At 40.1% G+C, this 23,133-nt stretch overlaps 1 protein-coding gene and 1 non-coding gene across 5 annotated transcripts in view; one reads left to right on the forward strand and one right to left on the reverse strand.

Annotated features, from left to right (window-relative positions):
* The window catches only part of HECTD1 (HECT domain E3 ubiquitin protein ligase 1), a 111,365-nt gene that overhangs the window by 45,071 nt on the left and 43,161 nt on the right, over nucleotides 1-23,133 (forward strand). For all 4 annotated transcript variants that reach the window (XM_023227434.3, XM_023227433.3, XM_023227435.3 and 1 more), the window contains exons 11-17: nucleotides 7,311-7,449; nucleotides 7,649-7,819; nucleotides 15,220-15,442; nucleotides 16,288-16,551; nucleotides 16,650-16,726; nucleotides 20,330-20,464; nucleotides 21,256-21,402. In XM_023227434.3, the coding sequence (XP_023083202.1) occupies nucleotides 7,311-7,449; nucleotides 7,649-7,819; nucleotides 15,220-15,442; nucleotides 16,288-16,551; nucleotides 16,650-16,726; nucleotides 20,330-20,464; nucleotides 21,256-21,402 (1,156 nt within the window). The remainder of the gene's footprint in view (nucleotides 1-7,310; nucleotides 7,450-7,648; nucleotides 7,820-15,219; nucleotides 15,443-16,287; nucleotides 16,552-16,649; nucleotides 16,727-20,329; nucleotides 20,465-21,255; nucleotides 21,403-23,133) is intronic.
* On the reverse strand, nucleotides 22,461-22,564 carry LOC111552951. The gene has a single exon (XR_002734780.1). It is a non-coding gene; the product is annotated as a U6 spliceosomal RNA (small nuclear RNA).

Genomic DNA, 23,133 nt, shown 5'->3' on the forward strand with positions numbered 1-23,133 from the left:
AGTAGCATTGCTTGAGACCAGCTTAGGCAACATAGTGAGACCCTGTCTCGAAAAAACAAGGTGGATTGGTTACAACCTGATATTTTACCAGTTTTTTTGAAGTTTTTTCAGATAAGTAAACATAATGCTGATTCAGACAGTTAAAGGAGTGTCCATGTATATTGACATTAGCTATTACCTGTATAGGCTTGTGCACAGTATCTGTTCGGGAAATAAAAGGCAGACAGCAGATCAGTGAAGGCTTCAAAACAGAGATCGGTAGTATCAGTGGTGGAGTAGTTTGTAAAAGCCTGATTATTTTCTCTGTAAGATAATTAGACTGAGGACTTCTCCACTTCATTTTAGAAGAAAGCTACATAGAATTTTGAAGAGGTCTGGTAAGTAAACATCTTAGGAGTTAGTGTAAATAACTGGACAAAGATTGAGTCTACTTTTCAGCAAATTAGATCTTTGAAGACCTTTAAAAAAATTTTTTTTTTTTTCGGGGGGAGACCGAGTCTTGCTCTGTCACCCAGGCTGGAGTGAAGTGGCATGATCTTGGCTTACTGCAGCCCCTGCCTCCTGGATTCAAGTGATTCTCCTGCCTCAGCCTCCCAAGGGTTTAACAGGGATTACAGGCATGCACCACCATGCCCAGCTAATTTTTGTAGTTTTAGTAGAGACGGCATTTTGCCATGTTGGCCAGCGTGGCCTTGAACTCCTGACCTCAAGTGATCCTGCCTCGGCCTCCTAAAGTACTGGGATGACAGGGGTGAGCCACTGCGCCCAGCCCTTTAGACATTTTTTTTTTTTTTGAGACGGAGTCTCGCTCTGTCGCCCAGACTGGAGTGCAGTGGCGCGATCTCGGCTCACTGCAAGCTCCGCCTCCCGGGTTTACGCCATTCTCCTGCCTCAGCCTCCCGAGTAGCTGGGACTACAGGCGCCCGCCATCTCGCCCGGCTAGTTTTTTGTATTTTTTAGTAGAGACGGGGTTTCACCGTGTTAGCCAGGATGGTCTCGATCTCCTGACCTCGTGATCCGCCCGTCTCGGCCTCCCAAAGTGCTGGGATTACAGGCTTGAGCCACCGCTCCCGGCCGACATTTTTAAACAATGTTTTAGCTGCAGGGTCTCGCTGTCGCACAGGCTGGAGTATAGTGGAGTGCTCATAGCTTACTGCAACCTCAAACTCCTGGGCTCAAGGGATTTTCCCACCTCAGCCTCCCAAGCACCTGCGACCGCAGTTGTGCACCACTGTGCCAGCTAATTTTTTGGGGGAGGACAGGGTGGCTCACTCTGTCACCTAGGCTGGAAGGCTCACAATCTTGGCTCACTGCAGGCTCTGCCTCCCAGGCTCAATCGATCCTGTCACCTCAGTCTCCCAAGTAGCTGAGACTACAGATGCAAGCCACCATGCCTGGCTAAACACCTGGCTAATTAAAAAAAAGTTTTGTTTGTAGAGATGAAGTCTTGCTGCATTGCCCAGACTGGTCTCAAACTCCTGGGCTCAAGCGATCTCCCATGTCAGCCTCCCAAAGTGTTGGGTTTACAGGCATGAGCCACCGTGTGTGGTCTGGTTTTCTTTTCTTTCTTTCCTTCTTTTTATTTTTTATTTTTTATTTTTTTTTTGTGACAGGATCTTACCCTGCTGCTCAGCCTGGAGTGCGGTGGCATGATCTTAGCTCACTGCAGCCTCAGCCTCCTGGGCTCAAGCAATTCTCCAGCCTCCCAAGAAGCTGATATTACAGGCGAGCACCACCACACCCGGCTAATTTTTTTATTTTTTTATGTAAACAAGGTCTCACTATGTTGTCCAGACTGGTTTTGAACTCTTGAGCTCTAGTGATCCTCCCAAAGTGCTAAGATTAACAGGTGTGAGCCACTGCGACTGGCCCAATATTTTTTTTTAAACAATTTGAGAGAAAAAAGTAGACTTGGTGGGATATAGTGGGAAGTTGTTCTTGGGTGAAAACATTAAATAAAGACATAAATTCTTCTAAAATTAATTTGTAGGTTATGCAGTTCTAAAGGAAATAACTACAGAATTTGTTTTAGAACTTGACAGATCCCAAAGTTCATCTGGAAGAATAAATAGGTGAGATTATTAAAGAAAAATCTGAAAAGTTAGTGTAACCCTTCAGCAATGAAACCTTTATGATAACTAGCAGAATAATGTGTAAATAATGGAATAAAATAGTCCCCCCAATACAGCCAGTTATATATAGGTATTGAATGTATTATAATGAATGTTTCTCAGATCATTCACGGGAGGGAGTACTGTTTATTAAATGGTACTGGAATATCTGCTTTGTAGTTTGATTTTAAAAATCACCCTAATCTTTTATATTTTAAATCTAAACAAATTCTAAGACTTAAAAACTAAAGTATTAGGAAAAGAAAAAGAAACAGATAAGATACTTTTTTTCCCCCTGTCCTCCAAAACTTTTTTTTGAGACAATCTTGTTCTGCCACTTAGGCTGGAGTGCAGTGGCATGATCTTGGCTCACTGCACCCTCCGACTCTCAGGTTCAAGCAATTCTCGTGCCTCAGCCTCCTGAGGAGCTTGGGATTAAGGACATCCACCACCATGCCAAGCTAATTTTTGTATTTTTTTAGTTGAGATGGGGTTTCACCATGTTGGCCAGGCTGGTCTTGAACTCCTGGCCTCATCTGATCCACCGTCCTCGGAGGGTGTTGGAATTACAGGCGTGAGCCCCTCCGGAACCTCTGAGCAAAGGAAAATATACTTGAATGTTTATCAGACCTTGATTGGAAGAACGGCTTTTTGTTTGTTTGTTTTTTTGAGACAGAGTCCTGCTCTGTTGCCAAGGCTGGAGTGCAGTGGCGCCATCTTGGCTCACTGCAACCTCTGCCTCCTGAGTAGCTGGGATTACAGGCACACACCACCATGCCTGGCTAATTTTTTTGTGTTTTTAGTAGAGATGGGGTTTTGCCATGTCGGCCAGTCTGGTGTCGAACTCATGATCTCATGATCTGCCCACTTTGGCCTCCCAAAATGCTGGGATTACAGGTGTGAGCCACCACACCCAGCCTGGCCTTTTCTTTTTCTTTTTCCTTTCTTTTTTTTTTTTTTGAGACAGGGTGTTGCTGTCACTCAGACTGGAGTGCAATAATGTGATCATGGCTCACTGCAACCTTGAATTCCATGGCAGTGTATCCTCTTGCCTCAGCCTCTTGAGTAGCTAGAACTGCAGGCACACACCGCCAGGTCCAATTAATTTTTATTTTTAGAGACAGCCTTGCTTTGCTGCCCAGGCTGGTCTTGAACTCCCAGGCTTAAGCAGTTCCCCTGCCTTGACCTCCCAAACTGTGGGATTATAGGCGTGAGCCACTATGCCTGGCTTACTTTAGAAACTTATTTGCATTAGCCAAATATGTCCTTTTAAATTTATTTTATGTAAAAAACATAAAACTACTGCATACCAGAAGCAATATTAACTGCAGCCACAGATGTCCCAGAATAGAAACTTTTAATCTAAATAAATTTGCCAGCAGGTGGGTATTTGTTAGCAAATATGACAAAGGGATACTGTCTTTATTATATAAAGGGCATATACAAATTGATTGTAAAAATTTCAGAGCCATTTGAGTAAAGTAGCCAATGAAATTAAGGCACAGTGTTCAAGAAGAAACAGCAAAAAATTAATATAGAAAAATGTATTTCCTAGCTGGGCATGTTAGCTCATGCATGTAATCCCAGCACTTTGGGAGGCTGAGGTGGGAGGATTGCTTGAGTCCAGGAGTTTGAGACCAGCCTGGGCAACATAGCGAAACCCTGTCTCTATAAAACACACAAAAATTAACAGAGTATGTTGGTGCATGCCTGTAGTCAGCTACTTGGGAGGCTGAGGTGGGAGAATTGCTTGAGTCTGGGCAGTCAAGGCTGCAGTGAGCCAAGATTGTGCTGCTGCACTCCAGTCTAGGTGACAAAGTGAGATGCTGTCTCAAAAAAAAAAAAATTTCCTTACTAGTAAAAAGCAAAACATTTTAGAGGTAAGTGAAATTTGGTATCATTTTTACCTATTTGACAGTTAAGAAACTTAAAAAATTAGAAATTTTTTTAAATAAGGAGGAGTATTGTAGATACTCATATTTAGTGATAATTTAAGGTGTTAGCCTTTTTTGAATCAGTTTGCCAATACGAATGCAGTACTCATACACATTCAATACTTAATGAAAGTGTTTAGGCTCTTAGATCTGAGAATCCCTCTGTATTGAAAGAATGTGAAGAAACTATTTCCACAAAAATAAATAGTGCTATTTGTAATAGAAAAGACTGTAAACTACATGTTCAAAATTTATATGATAGTGTTAAACAGAAAAATTTTATGTTGTGTTATGTATGATCTGCTGATTAAGAGATAGAATTTGAATACAGGCTCTGTAATGTATTAGCTTGGTGATCTTAGTAGACTGACCTGTCTCTCAATATCTTCACTTGTAAATTCGAGATAATAAAACCCACCTCATAGATTTTGTTGTGTGGATTAAATTAATTATGTTTTTAAAGTGCATAAAAAGATTCCTGCTCGTAATGCTTCAGTATGTGAGAGAGATAAATAATATATAAACATTCTAATGCATTGTTAATTGAAATAAGTAATGATATAAAACTAATACTTTAAATTCTAGTATTTACAATGGAATATAAATAAAAACTGGGGCCAGTAATAAAAACTGGGGCAGGCACGGTGACTCATGCCTATAATCCCAGCACTTTGGGAGGCCAAAGAGAGTGGATCTCCTGAGCACAGGATTTCGAGACCAGCCTGGGCAATGTGGTAAAACCCTTTCTCTACAAAAATAGAAAAATTAGCTGGGCATGGTAGCAGGTGCCTGTAATCCCAGCTACTTGGGAGGTTGAGGCACAAGAATTGCTTGAACCTGGGAGTCGGAGATTGCAGTGAGCCAAAATCCTGCCACTGCACTCCAGCCTTGGGGACAGAGCGAGATGCTGTCTCAAAAAAGAAAAAAGAAAAAAAAGAAATTATGGCTGGGTGCAGTGGCTCACGCCTGTAGTCCCAGTACTTTGGGAGGCTGAGGCAGGTGGATCACCTGAGATCAGGAGTTTGAGATCAGCCTGGCCAGCATGATGAAACTCCGTCTCTATTAAAACTACAAAAATTAGCTGGGTGTGGTGGTGCACACCTGTAATCCCAGCTACTCCAGAGGTTGAGACGGGAGAATCGCTTGAACCCAGGAGGTGGAGGTTGCAGTGAGCCGAGATCACGCCACTGCACTCCAGCCTGGGTGACAGAGCGAGACTCTGTTCCAAAAAAATAAATAAAACAATTAAAAACAAAACAAAAACTGGAAAGAATCAGTCAAACTGTTAACAACAGTTTGTCCTCTGTCTACCTATCATTTTCTGTAATGTACTTGAATTTGTAATAAAGCATATTCCTTCATTAAAGAAATATAATGTTATAACTTCAGCTAGAGAGAGTTATAAAATGTATAGAGACCCCATGCTGTAGAAATACAGCTGTGTCACATGCTTCTCTAGGACATCAGTTGAGAATTTTGCCTCTTTATTCTTCTATCAGTCACCTCAAGGGTAACGATATCTGCAGCTTAGTGCCTAGAACATTGTTAGATACTTAGAAAATATTTGTTAAATGAATTGGTTGTTGGCTCTTACACAATAGACAAGCCTCTTTTTTTTTTTTTTTTTTTTTTGTTTATTTGTTTTTAAGACAGTCTTGATCTGTCGCCCAGACTGGAGTGCGGTGGCATGATCTTGGCCTGCTACAACCTCCACCTCTAGGGTTCAAGCAGTTCTCCTGTCTCAGCCTCCTGAATAGCTGGGACTAAAGGTGCCCACCATGCCCGACTAATTTTTATGTTTTTGATAGAGATGCGGTTTCACCATATTGGTTAGGCTGGTCTTGAACTCCTGACCTCAGGTGATCCACCTGCCTCAGCCTCCCAAAGTGCTGGGATTACAGGTGTGAACCACCTCTCCCAGCCAAGCCCCTTTTTATTAATAGTTTATTATCATTTAAGTGTATATGGATATGTGTTTTTTATTTTAAAAGATCAGTTTACATGTTATAAAACTGAAGTTAATTTGGCCGGGTGCGGTGGCTCACGCCTGTAGTCCCAGCACTTTGGGGGGCAAAAGCGGGCAGATCACGAGGTCAGGAGATTGAGATCATCCTGGCTAACATGGTGAAACCCCATCTTTACTAAAAATACAAAAAATTAGCCGGGGGTGGTAGCTGTAGTCCCAGCTACTTGGGAGTCTGAGTCAGGAGAATGGGAACCTGGGAGGCGGAGGTTGCAGTGAGCTGAGATTGCACCACTGTACTCCAGCCTGGGCGACAGAGCGAGACTCTTATCTCAAAAAAAAAAAAAAAAAAAAAAAAAGTTACTTTGTGTGACTTCATTGAGTGTCTTTTATGGTCTAAGCAAAGCAGTACGTAAATAAAAGGGAAAGAAGGCATGTGAATTAGTTAATGGTGGGAATATTTTTGGGGCATGGGATTATTAGGATCTCTTATTTTCATTTATATGAGTCCATAGTTGTAGTGAACATGGATTTTAAACTTGATGAAAGACAAATTAATTTAAAATTTTGTTTTTCGTATAAATTACCTGGTATCTTAAGTTCTTAGAGCATTGTATTTTGGATTATAGGAAATTTTAGATTAGTTATAATTTGTATCATTTCTTTGCTTTTTTTTTTTTTGTCTTTTTTTTTGTTTTTTGAGATGGAGTCTCCTTCAGTCTCCCAGTCTCCCAGAGATCGTACACTGGCACGATCTCCTGGGTTCAAGTGATTATTCTGTCTCAGGCTCCTGAGTAGCTGAGATTACAGGTGCCTGCCACCATGTCTAGCTAATTTTTGTATTTTTGGTAGAGGCGGGATTTCTCCAAGTTGACCAGGCTAGTCTTGAACTCCTGAGCTCAAGTAATCCACCTGCCTCAGCCTCCCAAAATGCAGGGATTACAGGCATGAGCCACCGTGCTGGGCCCCATTTATTTTCTTGGTAGTTGTAGTAGTTTTTACTTGATTTTCTGAAATTATCATGACATGTTAACGTTCATGCTGGTAAAGTGTAGAACATAGAAGAGTGCATTTAAGAAAATTATAAGTCATTTTTGGTGAGCTCAATACGTTTATAATAGAAAACAAATGGAATATCTCAAAAATGAACATGTGCTGAGTCCCAATTTTTTTGTATTTTTTTATTAAGTGTATTCTTTTAGAGTGTATAAAACGTAACATTGGATATTTTACTGTTCATTAATGCATGCATTTTGGTTTAACTTCATTTGGCTTCATACAATTCTATTTTTACTTTTCAAGGAAAGCAAGTCTTGCTCTAATTCGAAAAATGATTCATTTTTGCTCTGAAGCACTGTTAAAAGAAGTTTGCGATTCTGATGTTGGTCACAATTTGCCTACAATACTAGTGGAAATCACTGCAACTGTCTTGGATCAGGAGGTCAGTTTCTTTTTCAGAACTCTTTTAGCATTAATTTCCTTTAGGTAGTAGTCTGAAATAAAAATTTTGTTTTAATTTCAGTAAATCATTTTGTGCAAATTACTGCATTTCTTTGCTCCTGGCAACTAAACTTATTTTTACTGTTTTTCTTTCATTTCCTTGCTGTCATGTACTTCCCCCTTCCTTTTTTTTTTTTCAGGATGATGATGATGGCCACTTGCTGGCTTTGCAGATCATAAGGGATTTAGTAGATAAAGGCGGTGATATATTTTTGGATCAGCTAGCCAGACTTGGTGTAATTAGCAAAGTGTCAACGTTGGCAGGTCCTTCCTCTGATGATGAGAACGAAGAGGAATCAAAACCAGAAAAAGTGAGTGGTCTTAATTGTAGAGGTGTCAGGAAGAGTTTCTTTTGAGGAAAATCTAGTTTCGATTTTTGATGGGTTTTGACAAGATGACAATTATCTCGACAAATAAATAGCAATGAAATAGTTCTGTATAATTTTTAAATTGGTCAATTTTCTTTTAAAACATTTTATGGATCAACAATTTTAAACATACAGAAATGTTGCAAATATAATTAAAGAAGATCAGAATGCTCTCTATCCACGTTGACTAGTTATTAACATTTTGCCCCATTTCCTTTAATATTTTTTCAGACACATGTGTCTCTCTGTGTGTGTGTGTGTGTGTGTGTGTGTGTACTTTTTTTTTTTTTTGAGATGCAGTTTTGCTCTTGTTGCCCAGGCTGGAGTGCGGTGGCACGATCTCAGCTCACTGCAGCCTCCGCCTCCTGGGTTCAAGTGATTCTCCTGCCTCAGCCTCCCGAGTTAGCTGGGATTACAGGCATGCGCCACCGTGCCTGGCTAATTTTGTATTTTTAGTAGAGACGGGGTTTCTCCATGTTGGTCAGACTGGTCTCAAACTCCCGACCTCAGGTGATCCACCCGCCTTGACCTCCCAAAGTGCCGGGATTACAGGCGTGAGCCACTGTCCCAGCCAATGTGTGTACATTTATTTTATTTTATTTTTATTACTTTTTTGAGACAGAGTTCCTCTCCTGTTGCCCAGACTGGAGTGCAATGGTGCGATCTCAGCTCACTGCAACCTCCACCTTCCTGGGTTCAAGCAATTCTCCTGCCTCAGCCTCCTGAGTAGCTGGGATTACAGGCATGCGCCACCACACTCAGCTAATTTTGTATTTTTAGTGGAAACGGGCTTTCTCCATGTTGGTCAGGCTGGTCTCAAACTCCCGACCTCAGGTGATCTGCCCATCTCAGCCTCCCGAAGTGCTGGGATTACAAGTGTGAGCCACAGTGCCTGTCCATGTGTACTTTTAAAAAATATTTGATGGTGGCCAGGTATGATGGCTGACACCTGTCATTCCAGCACTTTGGTAGGCCTAGGCGGGTGGATCACGAGGTCAGGAGTTCAAGACCAGCTTGACCAATACGTTGAAACCCCATCTCCACTAAAAATACAGAAAAAATTAGCCCGGCGTGGTGGCACGTGCCTGTAGTCCCAGCTACTCGGGAGGCTGAGGCAGGAGAATCGCTTGAACCTGGGAGGCAGAGATTGCAGTGAGCTGAGATCATACCACTGTACTCCCGCCTAGGCGACAGAGTGAGACTCCATCTTTTTTTTTTTCCAGACGGAGTTTCTCACTGTCGCCCAAGCTGGAGTGCAGTGGCGCGAGATTGGCTCACTGCAAGCTCCGCCTCCTGGGTTCATGCCATTCTCCTGTCTCAGCCTCCCGAGTAGCTGGGACTACAGGCACCTGCCACCACACCCGGCTAATTTTTTGTATTTTTAGTAGACACAGGGTTTCGCTGTGCTAGCCAGGATGGTCTCGATCTCCTGACCTTGTGATCTGCCCATCTCAGCCTCTCAGTGCTGGGATTACAGGCGTGAGCCACTGCACCTGGCCTGAGACTCCATCTTAAAAAAAAAAAAGATGGTAAGCTGAATACAAAGTTTTCCCTTTTAACCTAAATATTTCACCAAAAAAACAGGACATAGTTGTAGTATTATTAATCAGAATTGTACTAATCAGAAAATGTAATATTTATGTAACAGAATATGGTCTCCAGAGAAAATTTTCTCTGGAGACCATATTCAGATTTTGCCATTGTCTTTAATGGCCTTCATAGTAATTTTTTTTTCTGGTCCACAATGAAATCCAGGAGCACACATTACATTGGTTATCATATTCCTGAGGACCTGCGACAGTTTGTCCTGAGAACCTGTAACAGTCTGTCAGCCTTTCTTTTATTTTCATAGCTTTGGTGTTTATGAAGAGAATAGAACAGTTAATTTGAACAAAGAATCTAACTTTATGTCATGTTTCTTTGTGATTTAATTCAGTTTGTGTGTTTTAGCAGAAGTCCTGTAGAGGTGGTACTGTGCTCTCCTAGGTGCATAATGTTCCTTCTTGGAGGCACATTCGTGTCTGTTTGCCCTGTTGGTTATGATAACTTGGATCACTTGCTTAAATTTTTTCTCTTCCAGGTTTCTCTACTGTAAAGTTGCTCTTTTTCCTTTTTTTTTTGAGTCGGAATCTTGCTCTGTTGCCCAGGCTGGAGTGCAATGGCATGATCTTGGCTCACTGCAACCTCCACCTTACGGGTTAAAGTGATTCTCATGCCTCAGCCTCCAGAGTAGCTGGGATTACAGGCACGTACCACCACACCCAGCTAATTTTTGTATTTTTAGTAGGGGCAGGGTTTCACCATATAAGCCAGGCCAGTCTCAAACTTCTGACCTAGGTGATCCCCCCGCCTTGGGCTCCCAAACTGTTGGTATTACAGGCATGAGCCACCACACCTGGCCTCTTTTTCCTTGTAATAAGTAATTTGTAGGGACATAATTCCAAACTCTGTAAATGTGCTGTTTCTCAGTGAACTTAACTGACCAATTTCTGTATTCATTGCCTTAGACTGCAAATTTAAATATACCTTTTCCATCTGTAGTGATTCCCAGCAAGATTTATTTCTAATATTTAGTGAATGCTTACTGTATATTAATTACAAGGTAGTAATATTTTTGAAAAAAATGGTGGCATATGAGTTATAATTCTAGAATTCCGAGGGTGGTGAAAAGAGAGTGTGTATGTATGTATTACCCAGATCTGGTTAATTGTCAGAATTACTGGGGGATTTAAGGAAAAACAAAACAAAAATATCATCTGAGTTTATTCTCTGGAGCTCTTCCTCTCAAGAAATAGGTTACAGAAATCCCAACCAAGATCCCAGCAGTCTTTTTGTAGAAATTAACAAGGAGATTCTAGGCTGAGTGCAGTGGCTCACGAGTGTAATCCCAGCACTTGTGGGAAGCTGAGGCAGGGAGATCACCTGAGGTCAGAAGTTCGAAACCAACCTGGCCAACATGGTGAAACCCCGTCTCTACAAAAAATACAAAAATTAGCCAGGCATGGTGGCACTTGCCTGTAGTCCCAGCTACTCGGGAGGTTGAGGCAGGAGAATCACTTGAACTGGGAGGTGGAGGTTGCACTGAGCCAAGATTGTACCACTGCACTCCAGCCTGGGCAACAGAGCAAGACTCCGTCTCAAAAAAAAAAAAAAAAAAAAAAATTAGCTGGGTGTAGTGGCACGCACCTGTGATCCCAGCTACTTTGGAGGCTGAGGCAGGAGAACTGCTTGAACCTGGGAGGCGGTGGTTGCAGTGAGCTGAGATCGTGCCGTTGCATTCCAGTCTGGTTGACAGAACGAAACTCCATCTCAAAAAAAAAAAAAAAAAACAAGGAAAGTCTAACATTTATATATAAATGCAAATATTCTAACATTTACGTATAAATGCAATAGCCAAAGCAACCTGGAAAAGGAACAACATGGAAGGATATACATCAACAGATTTCAAGTCTTTTATAAAACTTCAGTAATCAAGGAAGTGTGACAATAGTGTAAAGATAGATTAATGACCCAGTACACATATGGTCAATCGATTTTCAACAAAAGTGCTAAGACAATCAAGAAAGGATGATCTTTTCAGAAAATGAACAAGTCAATAGCATATGCAAAAAAAATTGAACTTCAACCCTTACCATATATATATAATATATATAAAATATATATAGTATCATTTTTCTTTTTCTTTTTGTTTTGTTTTTTGAAATTGAATCTCCCTCAGTCTCAACCATTACCATGTATATATATAGCATTATATATACACATTGTATATATATGGCATTATATATACACATTGTATATATATGGCATTATATATACACATTGTATATATATGGCATTATATATACACATTGTATATATATGGCATTATATATACACAATGTATATATATAGCATTATATATATACATTGTGTATATACATGGTAAGGGTCCCATATACAAAAATTAACAAAATGAACCATAGACTAAAATGTATACACTTAAATTATGAAACTTCTAGAGAAAAAGAGAAATCTTAGTGACCTTGGGCTTGGGAAAGATTTCAAAAATGAAATTTCAAACGGTTATGCTGTAAAAGAACACATAATTGCTAAGTCATACTTCATCATCACACACTTTTGCTCTTCCAAATATGTTGAAATGGTCGGCTGGACACGATGGCTCATGCCTGTAATCCCAGGACTTTGGGGAGGCTCAAGTGGGAGAATTGCTTGAGCCCAGGAGTTTGAGACCAGTCTGGGCAACATTGTGAGACTCTGTCTCTGTTTTTTTTTTTTTTTTTTTTTTTTTTTTTTTGAGACCGAGTCTTGGCTCACTGCAAGCTCCGCCTCATGGGTTCATGCCATTCTTCTTCTTCAGCCTCAGGAGTAGCTGGGACTGCCACAATGGCTGGCTGATTTTTTGTATTTTTAGTAGAGACAGGGTTTTACCATATTAGCCAGGATGGTATCCATCTTCTGACCTCGTGATCTGCCCGCCTTGGCCTCCCAAAGTGCTGAGATTACAGGCCCGAGTCACCATGCCCGGCCAACCCCATCTCTATTTTTATTAAAAAAAAAAAAAGAAAATTAAAAGGCAAACCAGATAATTCTTTCAGATTGTATTTATCTGAAAATGTCTTTTTTGGCCTTCTTTTTAAATTTTTCTTTTTTGAGACAGGGTCTTGCTCTGTCACCCTGGCTGGAGTGCAGTGGCGCGATCTTGGCTCATTGCAACCTCCGCCTCCCGTGTTCAAGCAATTCTCCTGCCTCAGCCTCCCAAGTGGCTGGAATTATAGGTGCACACCACCATGCTCAACTAATTTTTGTATTTTTAGTAGAGACAAAGTTTCACCATTGTTAGCCAGGCTGGTCTTGAACTCCTGACCTCAAAGTGATCCCTTGCACCTTGCCTCTTTTTTTTTTTTTTCAATTAAAAAAATATTTATTTTATTTTTGTAGAGATGGGGGTCTCACTATGTTGCCAAGGCTAGGTTGGTTTTTGGCCTCAAGTTATCCTCCTGTTTTGGCCTTCCAAACACTGTGATTCTTTGTTTAGTAATTTTTGATTTGCTACTGGATATTGTAAATGTTATGATGTTGAGCTTTGGGCTTTGTAGTCTTTCGTAAAGAATATTGGGCTTTGGCCAGGTACCTTGGCTCACGCCTGTAATTCCAGCACTTTGGGAGGCTGAGATGGACAGGTCGCTCGAGCCCACGAGTTCAAGGTTAGCCTAGGTAACATGGCAAAACCCTGTCTCTGCAAAGAATACAAAATTGTCATTGCATGGTGGCAGAATAGCTTTTACTCTAGGGAATTTCACCCCTGTGATCCTGAATTTGTGATTTCTCTGAATTCACTGAATATCCTGGTGATCCATGAGGATTTTCTACTCTGGCTGTTTGGAATGCAAATATCTGGCCACTCTTACAACTTTCCAGTAGTTCTTTGCCCAATCTTAAGGAGTATCACCCTGTATATGACTGTAGTACTCAGTGGAAACTACTTTGCAGATTTCTGGAAAGGCTTTTTCTCTTTAGTTCTCTAATAGTGAACTCAGCCTCCACATATTCCAGTTGCCTTAAACTCCTCAAACTCTGATCTGTGTTTTCTTAACTTGTACTGCTAGGATCTGTGTTCCCCTTCCTCATGAGCTCAGCCAGCGAATGGTCTCTACTTTATTTGCTTGCATTTTCTTGAGGATCATAGTCCTGCATTGACTGTTGTTTAGTGTTTGAAAACACATTTTTCATGTATCTTAACTATATTTTAGTTGGTTGTAATGGATGTATTTAGAGAATTTAATAATTTTTTTTATGTTGATATTTTCAGTTTTTAAATACGTCCAAAGAAAGTTTTAGGAACACAGGCTGAGCTACAAAATGTTTATAGATTGTTTTTTTAAAAAAACATGCTCGGTCGGGTGCGGTGGCTCACGCCTAATCCCAGCATTTTGGGAGGCTGAGGCGGCCAGATCACGAGGTCAGGAGATCGAGACCATCCTGGCTAATGCCGTGAAACCCTGTCTCTACTGAAAATACAAACAATTAGCCAGGCGTGGTTGTGGGCGCCTGTAGTCCCAGCTACTTGGGAGGCTGAGGCAGGAGAATGGTGTGAACCCGGGAGGCGGAGCTTGCAGTGAGTGGAGATTGCGCCACTGTATTCCAACCTGGGTGACAGGGGGGGGGGGGGCGGGGGAGGGGGGAAGCTCTAGCTAAAATACTTGTATGATCATGGGAACGAGTATATTTGATTCACTTGGCTAAAGGTGGAGCCTTGGAATGAGTGAATGAATTTTATTTACTTATAATAGATTATATATAATAATATATAAATTATAAATATATGTAATATATTTATAGAGAGAGACACTGTCTCTATTATCTATATAGAGATTGTAGATAATGTCTCTATTATAGAGTGAGACCCTGTCTCTATTATCTATATAGAGATAATAGACAGTGTCTGTATTAGCTAGCTAGATAGATAGATATAGATAATAGAGACAGAGAGAGTCCCAATCTGTCACCCAGGCTGGAGTTCTGTGGCACAGTCCTTCACTATAACCTCAAATTCCAGGGCCCAAGAATCTTCCTGCTTCAACGTCTCTAGTATCTAGGGCTACAGGTGTGCACTGCCACCCTCAGCTAATTTTTAAATTTTTTTTGTGGAGACAGACTCAGTACATTGCCCAGGCTGATCTTGAATTCCTGGCCTAAGCAGTCCTCCTGCCTTGGCCTCCGAAAGTGTCAAGGTAACAGGCGTGAGCCATCACTCTCAGCCAAAATTTATCTTTAAAAAGCTTCTTTGGTGATTCTGTTATACACTTCAGTTTAGATACCATTGAGCCTCTCTAAATCATTTTTTACAAATAGACCCAGAGATGTAGTGAGTTCAGCAAGATTTTAGCTTATTATCTTGTTGTTTGTAGTGCTCTAATCCATTAGTCTTTACCCCACTACACCTGGACACGATATAATATAGGTCATTAATTACATGAATTTCTTGATATTTTTAACACTTATTTGTAAGATTTAGTTATAGGTAATTAATTAGAATTGAGAGCCAGGTGCTGTGGCTTGGACCTGTAATCCCAGCTACTTTGGAGGTTGAGGTGGGAAGATTGCCCAAGGCCAGGAGTTAGAGGCTTCTGTAAGCTATGATGACACTACTGCACTCCAGCCTGGGTGACAGAGTGAGACCATGTTTCTAAAAGGAAAAAAAAAAAAAAAATTAAACTACACGCAATTGAGTATTATGTTCAGAACATTTAAATTTGAAATTAGATTCTTGTTTTTAAAATACTTATAAATATTTGAAATTGAAATTATTTCCCATGTTTAATTAAATAATTCTATACATTTAGGAAGATGAACCACAGGAAGATGCTAAAGAATTGCAGCAAGGTAAACCATATCATTGGAGAGACTGGTCAATAATTAGGGGAAGAGACTGCTTGTATATTTGGAGTGATGCAGCAGCCTTGGAATTATCTAATGGCAGTAATGGATGGTTCAGATTTATCTTGGATGGAAAACTTGCCACCATGTATTCAAGTGGTAGTCCTGAAGGTGGATCTGACAGTTCAGGTACTATTTTGTTTCAATTAAAATATTTTCCCAGTTTCTACAGTTTTTTTTCCTCATATTTTTGCTACCATTGTCATGGTATTTTATTTTATTTTTTTGAGATTGAGTCTCACTCCATCACCCAGGCTGGAGTACAGTGGTGCAATCTCGGCTCACTGAAACCTCCACCTCCTGGGTTCAGGCAATTCTCCTGTCTCATCTTCCCGAGTAGCTGGGACTACAGGCACCTGCCACCACGCCCGGCTAATTTTTGTATTATTAGTAGGGATGGGATTTCACCTTGTTGGTCAGGCTAGTCTCGAACTCCTGACCTCAGGTGATCCACCTGCCTCAGCCTCCCAAAGTGCTGGAGTTACAGGTGTGAGCCACTGCGCCCAGCCCGTCATGGTATTTTTAAAAAATATTTGTTTCTTTATTTTTTAATATCCATTTTTTTGTATCAGAGAAAAATTATTATACCATGAAAATGTTTCATAAATGTCTTTTTACTGCATGGGACAAGGAACAACACTATATCTACTTTTTAAAAAATATCTTTACAAATCTAGCTCTTTTGTTTTTGGAGGGGGAGACAGTGTCTTCCTCTGTTTCCCAGGCTAGAGAGCGGTGGTGTGATCATAGCTCATCACAACCTCAAACTCATGAGCTCAAGTGATCATCTCACCTTAGCTTCCCAAGTAGCTGGGACTACAGATGCATCCCACCATGCCTGGCTAATATTTCCAGTTTCTAATTTAGTTTTATTGTTTAAAATTTATATTTTAATAGGTCTTTTTTTTTAAGAGAAAATACAAGTTATATTTGAAAGAAATAAGATTTTTAAAACAAGTATTTTGTCTTCATAGAAAGCCGAAGTGAATTCTTAGAGAAGTTACAAAGAGCTCGAGGCCAAGTAAAGCCATCTACTTCAAGTCAACCTATACTCTCAGCACCAGGACCCACTAAACTTACTGTAGGAAATTGGTCACTGACATGTTTGAAAGAAGGAGAAATTGCTATTCATAATTCAGATGGTCAGCAAGCTACAATATTGAAAGAAGATTTACCTGGTTTTGTATTTGAATCTAATAGAGGAACCAAACATTCATTTACTGCAGAAACTTCCCTGGGTAAGTATGAAGCTATGTAAGGTTAGTAGGTAAAAATAAATGAATATGTTAAATTGTAATAAAGTATGCTCTATGAATGTTCTTTTTATCCCCCCAAGGTTCAGAATTTGTGACTGGCTGGACTGGCAAAAGAGGCAGAAAACTGAAATCTAAGTTAGAAAAAACAAAGCAAAAGGTATATCTGTTGGATGTGCTTTATTCTTGTCTTTTATACTGATGTAAATTTTCAGTGGTTAAGTATAAGCATTGAAAAAAATTGAGCCATAGAACATAAGCAACCCTAATATAACGTATTTTAGTTTTCCTGTTTTCAGTGTTCATTTTCTTATTTATTTACATATTATTTTTATACCTGTACTAAATACCAACATTAAAACAGAATCAAAATGGATATTAATATGAAACAAAATGTAAATTACTTATTGCACAAAAAAATTCAACTCATTGAAATTTTTTCTTTTCTTTTCTTTTTTCTTTTTTTTCTTTTTTTTTTTTTTTGAGACTGAGTCTCACTCTGTTGCCCAGGCTGGAGTGCAGTGGCGTGATCTTGGCTCACTGCAACCTCCGTCTCCCAGATTCATGCCATTTTCCTGTCTCAGCCTCCTGAGTAGCTGGGACTACAGGCGCCCGCCGCCACACCCAGCTAATTTTTTGTAAAGACAGATTTTCACCATGTTAGCCAGGATGGTCTCAATCTCCTGACCTCGTGATCCGCCTGCCTCGGCCTCCCAAAGTGCTGGGATTACAGGCGTGAGCCACCACGTCCGGCCTGAAATTATTAATGACAGTAATATTTTTAGTGTTACAGTGGGATTGAAAATGACTATTATATTTTACAATCTGGGTTAATACCTTGTGATACAGCAACTTAACTGCCTGGTTCTAAATTCAGATTATTTTGATGCTTAGTTTAATGGCTATGGCAGCTGAAATTACTACTTCAAGAAGATACTGTAGCAGATGCGTAATTGACTAATCTTTTAATGCTTTCATCAGGTTTGCATTGTTATTTTCAAATATGGCCAGTATATTTCCATGTTAATCTCATAGTTAGGTTCAACATTTTCTAGTGACTAGCATGTTTATTTTACCTGTAATGGTAATATAAAATAGGATTTGTTTTTTATTTGTTTTGTTTTGAAACAGAGTCTCTCTGTGTTGCCCAGGCTGGTCTAAAACACCTGAGTGAGTGCAAGTCATCCTCCTGCCTCAGCCTCTCAAGTAGCTGGGACTACAGGCCCTATGCCTGGTTCTAAGATAGTTTTTAAATACAGTATGCAAAGAATGCTTGTACGTGATTGGGATTAGGGGAGAGTTCTTGTGTTTTTTATGGCTTTGACCAGAGAAATTGTAATAATGGTGTTTCTTTTTTTTTTTTAAAGAAACTTAGCGAAACCCTTGTAATAATGTTTTTTTGGAGACTTGGTTTCGCTCTTGATGCCCAGGCTGTGGTGCAATGGTGCAATCTCGGCTCAGTGCAACCTCTGCCTCCCGGGTTCGAGCTATTCTCCCGCCTTAACCTGCTGAGTAGCTGGGATTACAGGTGCCCACCACCATGCCCGGCTAATTTTTTGTATTTTTAGTAGAGATGGAGTTTCACCATATTGACCAGGCTGGTCTCCATCTCCTGACCTCAAGTAATCCACCCGCCTCAGACTCCCAAAGTACTGGGATTACAGGCATGAGCCACCATGTCCAGCCAACAGTAGTTACATTTTATAAAGTTGTTGTGAATATTGAACCATTGCTTGTAGGAGAAATACTGGGTTAGATTTCTTCTAGGCCTAGGGCCTGTTGTGACAACATTTTTGTCACCTTTTTTTTTAATGTTTTTGATTAAAGACACCTTATTTGCTACGTATTGTTTTTTTGTTTTTTGAGACAGAGTCTCACTCTGTTTCCTATGTTGGAGTACAGTGGCACAGTCTTGACTCACTGCAACCTCCACCTTCCAGGTTCAACCGATTCTCCTGCCTCAGCCTCCCAAATACCTGGGACTACAGCTGTGCACCACCATGCCCGGCTCATTTTTGCATTTTTAGTAGAGATGGGGTTTCACCATGTTGACCAGGCTGGTCTCGAACTCCTACCTCAAGTGATCTGCCCGCCTCGGCCTCTCAAAGTGCTGGGATTACAAGCCTGAGGCACTGCACCCAGCCTGATATGTATTGTTGATTTGTTAGTATTGAACTGGCCAACAGCACTGTTATGCTTGAACAAAGCATATGTTAGCACACACTTTTTTTGTCTTTTCCCCCTGTAAGGTACATCACAGTCTTCTTGTGCTTAGAAACACTGGATATCACTTAAGTACTATGTTTGGGGGCCATTTTAAACAATGAAATCAGGAAGAAAAAGCCCCAAAATTCGATAAGTGTGACGCTAAGTAGATTGGGAGTAGGGCACTTGTTTATAGTATGAGACCCGAAGCAAGAAAGAGTGTCACCTTTTTGAATTCTGCTGGGAACGTGCATATCAGGCACCGTAAATTTATTGCTGCACTGTGCATGTCCGTCAATGAATGTGAAAGCTCTGAAATGATTGATTTTGAGATTACAAATTTTAATGAATACTCATATTTACAAGCATGGAATCGTTGAATAATCTGACTATAAATCACCTATCTCAAGAGCTTTTTGGTATACCTAATATGTTGTTATTAACCAACCAAATCTAGACTACAGGGGACTGAAATTTTGTAACACAAACTAAAAAAATTCAATGAGAACGTTGTCTCAATCTTGTATTCTCATTAAAAAAATAAAAATTATGGAGGGTGTGGAGTGAGGGGTGGCAAAGGTTCCAAAACTTGGGTACTATGCTCACTACCTGGGTGTTGAGATCATTTATATCACAAACCTTAGCATCACACAATATACCCATGTAACCTGCACATGTACCCCCGAATCTAAAAGTTGAAATTATAAGAAAAAAATTTTAAAAATTATTGCTTCACTTTCTTGATTTGAAATCAGTAACAACTCAGTGAGTAGGTGGCTGTCCTTTTGCATATATAAACAAGTATGCATCAAAATATTTTAGGCAAAAATAATTTTAATTAATTATTATTTTTTATTTTTTGATGCAAAGTCTTGCATCAAATCTTTGCTCACTGCAGCCTCCGCCTCCCAGGTTCGAGTGATTGTCCTGCCTCAGCCTCCTGAGTAGCTGGGACTATAGGCATGTGCAACCATGCCCAGCTAATTTTATTTTTAATTTTTAGTAGAGACGAGGTTTTACCATGTTGGCCAGGCTGGTCTTGAACTCCTGACTGACCTCAAGTGATCTGCCTGCCTCCGCCTCCCAAAGTGCTAGGATTACAAGCATGAGCCACCATACCAGTATTAATTATTAATACTGTTTTATAAAGAGACAGTTTCTTCAAAGTCATCTGATATCCATGATTGCCATCTTTTAATTCTGAAGGGCATACCAAAATAGAATAGAAAGTATTATTAAGTAGTTTACAGCAATAGGTTTTTTCTGTTGCATTAGAGTTATGCTGGTTTGTTTGGGATTAAAATGGCATTAGGTGAATCCTAAATTTACATTACTTAAGCATATGATTTGTGAATAATATCATGTACTAAATTTCATCAGACCCAGAACATAGGTTGTTTTCTTAAATAACTGTAACTCCGAGAGCTCATTTGCCCAAATGACAGTACATACCTAATTTTTCATGGTGAAATAAGTAAATATGAGTGTCCATAAAAGTGAAGATTTGGTAAAATTATTAACTAGTAAAAATTCACATTTGTTATGTTTATTTTGGTAGGTACGAACTATGGCTCGAGATTTATACGATGACCACTTTAAAGCTGTTGAAAGCATGCCTCGTGGAGTAGTGGTAACACTCAGAAACATAGCAACTCAGTTAGAGTCATCTTGGGAGCTTCATACAAATAGACAAGTATGTCAACCTCTAGATTTTAATGATGTGTAGTGAGTTTTAGTTTGATGTCTTCCCCTCTATCCTTTATGTCATGGGTATTGAGTAGGGGTCAGCAAATTATGGCCCAGGAGCCAAGTCTGGCCTGCTCCCAATTTGCATATGGCTGTATGAGGTAAGAATGGTTTTTATACTTTTAAATGATTGAAAACAAACCAGAAGGAGAATTTCAAGACACATGAAAATCAGATTTCAGTATCCATATAATTTATCACACGTAGCCATGCTTATTCATTTACATATTGCCTACAACTACTTTGGTGCTACAAGGGCATGGTTGAATAGTTGTGATGTGGACTATATGGCCTGCAAAGCCTAAAATATTTGCACTGGGCCCTTTACAAAAATGTTTGCTGGGCCGGGCGCGGTGGCTCAAGCCTGTAATCCCAGCACTTTGGGAGGCCGAGACGGGCGGATCACGAGGTCAGGAGATCGAGACCATCCTGGCTAACACAGTGAAACCCCGTCTCTACTAAAAATACAAAAAACTAGCCGGGCGACGGGAGCTTGCAGTGAGCTGAGATCCGGCCATTGCACTCCAGCCGGGGAGACAGAGCCAGACTCCGTCTCAAAAAAAAAAAAAAAAAAAAATGTTTGCTGACCTCTGGTAGTCATAATTTGTGTTAATCATTTTAACTTTTAATTTTGCTTAATATCTAAATTATTGTCATGATAATTGGTATTCTGATAAGTTATTTTAAGAGATATGTTTATGTTTTTGATTGTCTTCATGAATTTTTTTTTTATTTTAGTGTATTGAGAGTGAGAACACTTGGAGAGATTTAATGAAGACAGCTTTAGAAAACCTAATTGTACTTTTGAAGGATGAAAACACAATTTCACCATATGAAATGTGTAGCAGTGGCTTGGTACAGGCACTTCTTACTGTGTTAAACAATGTAAGTTTATCAAGTAGTAAAGAACAAAAATATAGTTTTAGAAATTATTTGTAGTTACTCCTTTGGTAGAGTGGTTTTTAGTTTGTTTTGTCAAGAAATATTTAAAAGCTGAATGATGTTAATATTTCTAATTTCTTCAACCTTTATCATTAGTTTGAGCCAAATGAATTAAATAATGGTTTATTTTGATTTCTAAGTTCCCAGTTGTAATTTGCTAAAGGTTTTGTTGACTAAAAACACTTCGGCCTAAGATTTATTATTCACTGCTCTGATTTTTACCTAAGTTATATAAAATAGAATATGTCTGTAGACCTTAAGTACCCAAGTTATATACATAATGTATGAACAGTGAAAGTTTAGGAAGTTTATGATGGAAGGATCTCTCCACGGGGCCTGTGTTCCAAAGAAAAGTATTGTTTGGAGGAGCAAAGTTATAAGCCTACCTAAGCATATCATAAAGCTGTTCGAAAATAACTCAGACCCAGTCTTGTGGATGGAAATGTAGTGCTCGAGTCACATTCTGCTTAAAGTTGTAACAAATACAGATGAGTTAAAAGGAAAAAAAAAAAAGACAGTGTAGGAAGTTTATGTGAAAATTTGGTAAATATTTGCTAATAACCTTATATTTTTTTTTATTTAAGAATGCCTCTTTATTGTGGTAAAACTTTTTTCCTTTGTTTATATATTTACTTATTGTTGAGACAGAGTCTCGCTTTGTCGCCCAGGCTGGAGTGCAGTGGTGCAGTCCTGACTCACTGCAGCCTCTGCCTCCTGGGCTCAAGTGATTCTCCTGCCTTAGCCTCCTGAGTAGCTGGGATTAGAGGTGCCTGCCACTTTGCCCGGGTAACTTTTGTATTTTTAGTAGAGACGAGGTTTTGTCATGTAACCAGGCTGATTTCGTACTCCTGACCTCAAGTGACCCACCCGCCTTTGCCTCCCAAGTGCTGGGATTACAGAAGTGAGCCACTACACATGGCTCTTTTTTCCTTTATTTTAATGAAAGAATTATTTTCGTTTCAGTTCTACTTAGTTCTATTTAATTAATTATTTATATTTTAAAAAATTTGGAATGCTTCACGAATTTGTGTGTCATCCTTGTGCAGGGGCGATACTAATCTCTGTATCATTTCAGTTTTGGTATACGTGCTGCTTGCTGAAACGCAGACTACTCAGTTTTAATTCTTTTTGGTGTGTGTGCCTGTGTGTGTGTGCACTTGCCTGTGCATGTGCATCTGCGTGTTCACCATGTTGCCCAGGCTGGGCTCAGGCTATCTGCCTGCCTTGGGCTCCCAACGTGCTGGGATTACAGGTGTGAGCCACTGCGCCTGGCCAGAGTTGATTTCTTTTTTTTTTTTGAGATGGAGTCTCGCTCTGTTGCCCGGGCTGGAGTGCTGTGGCCGGATCTCAGCTCACTGCAAGCTCTGCCTCCCGGGTTTATGCCATTCTCCTGCCTCAGCCTCCCGAGTAGCTGGGACTACAGGCGCTCGCCACCTCGCCCGGCTAGTTTTTTGTATTTTTAGTAGAGACGGGGTTTCACCATGTTAGCCAGGATGGTCTCGATCTCCTGACCTCGTGATCCGCCCGTCTCGGCCTCCCAAAGTGCTGGGATTACAGGCTTGAGCCACCGTGCCCGGCCCAGAGTTGATTTCTTGATCTTAATCATTGTATGTGCTGGTGCACTTTTAATATTTACTTTAGGCTGGGCACGGTGGCTCATGCCTGTGATCCTAG

Source organism: Piliocolobus tephrosceles, chromosome 6 (genome assembly GCF_002776525.5).
Source record: "Piliocolobus tephrosceles isolate RC106 chromosome 6, ASM277652v3, whole genome shotgun sequence".
Lineage (NCBI taxonomy): Eukaryota > Metazoa > Chordata > Mammalia > Primates > Cercopithecidae > Piliocolobus > Piliocolobus tephrosceles.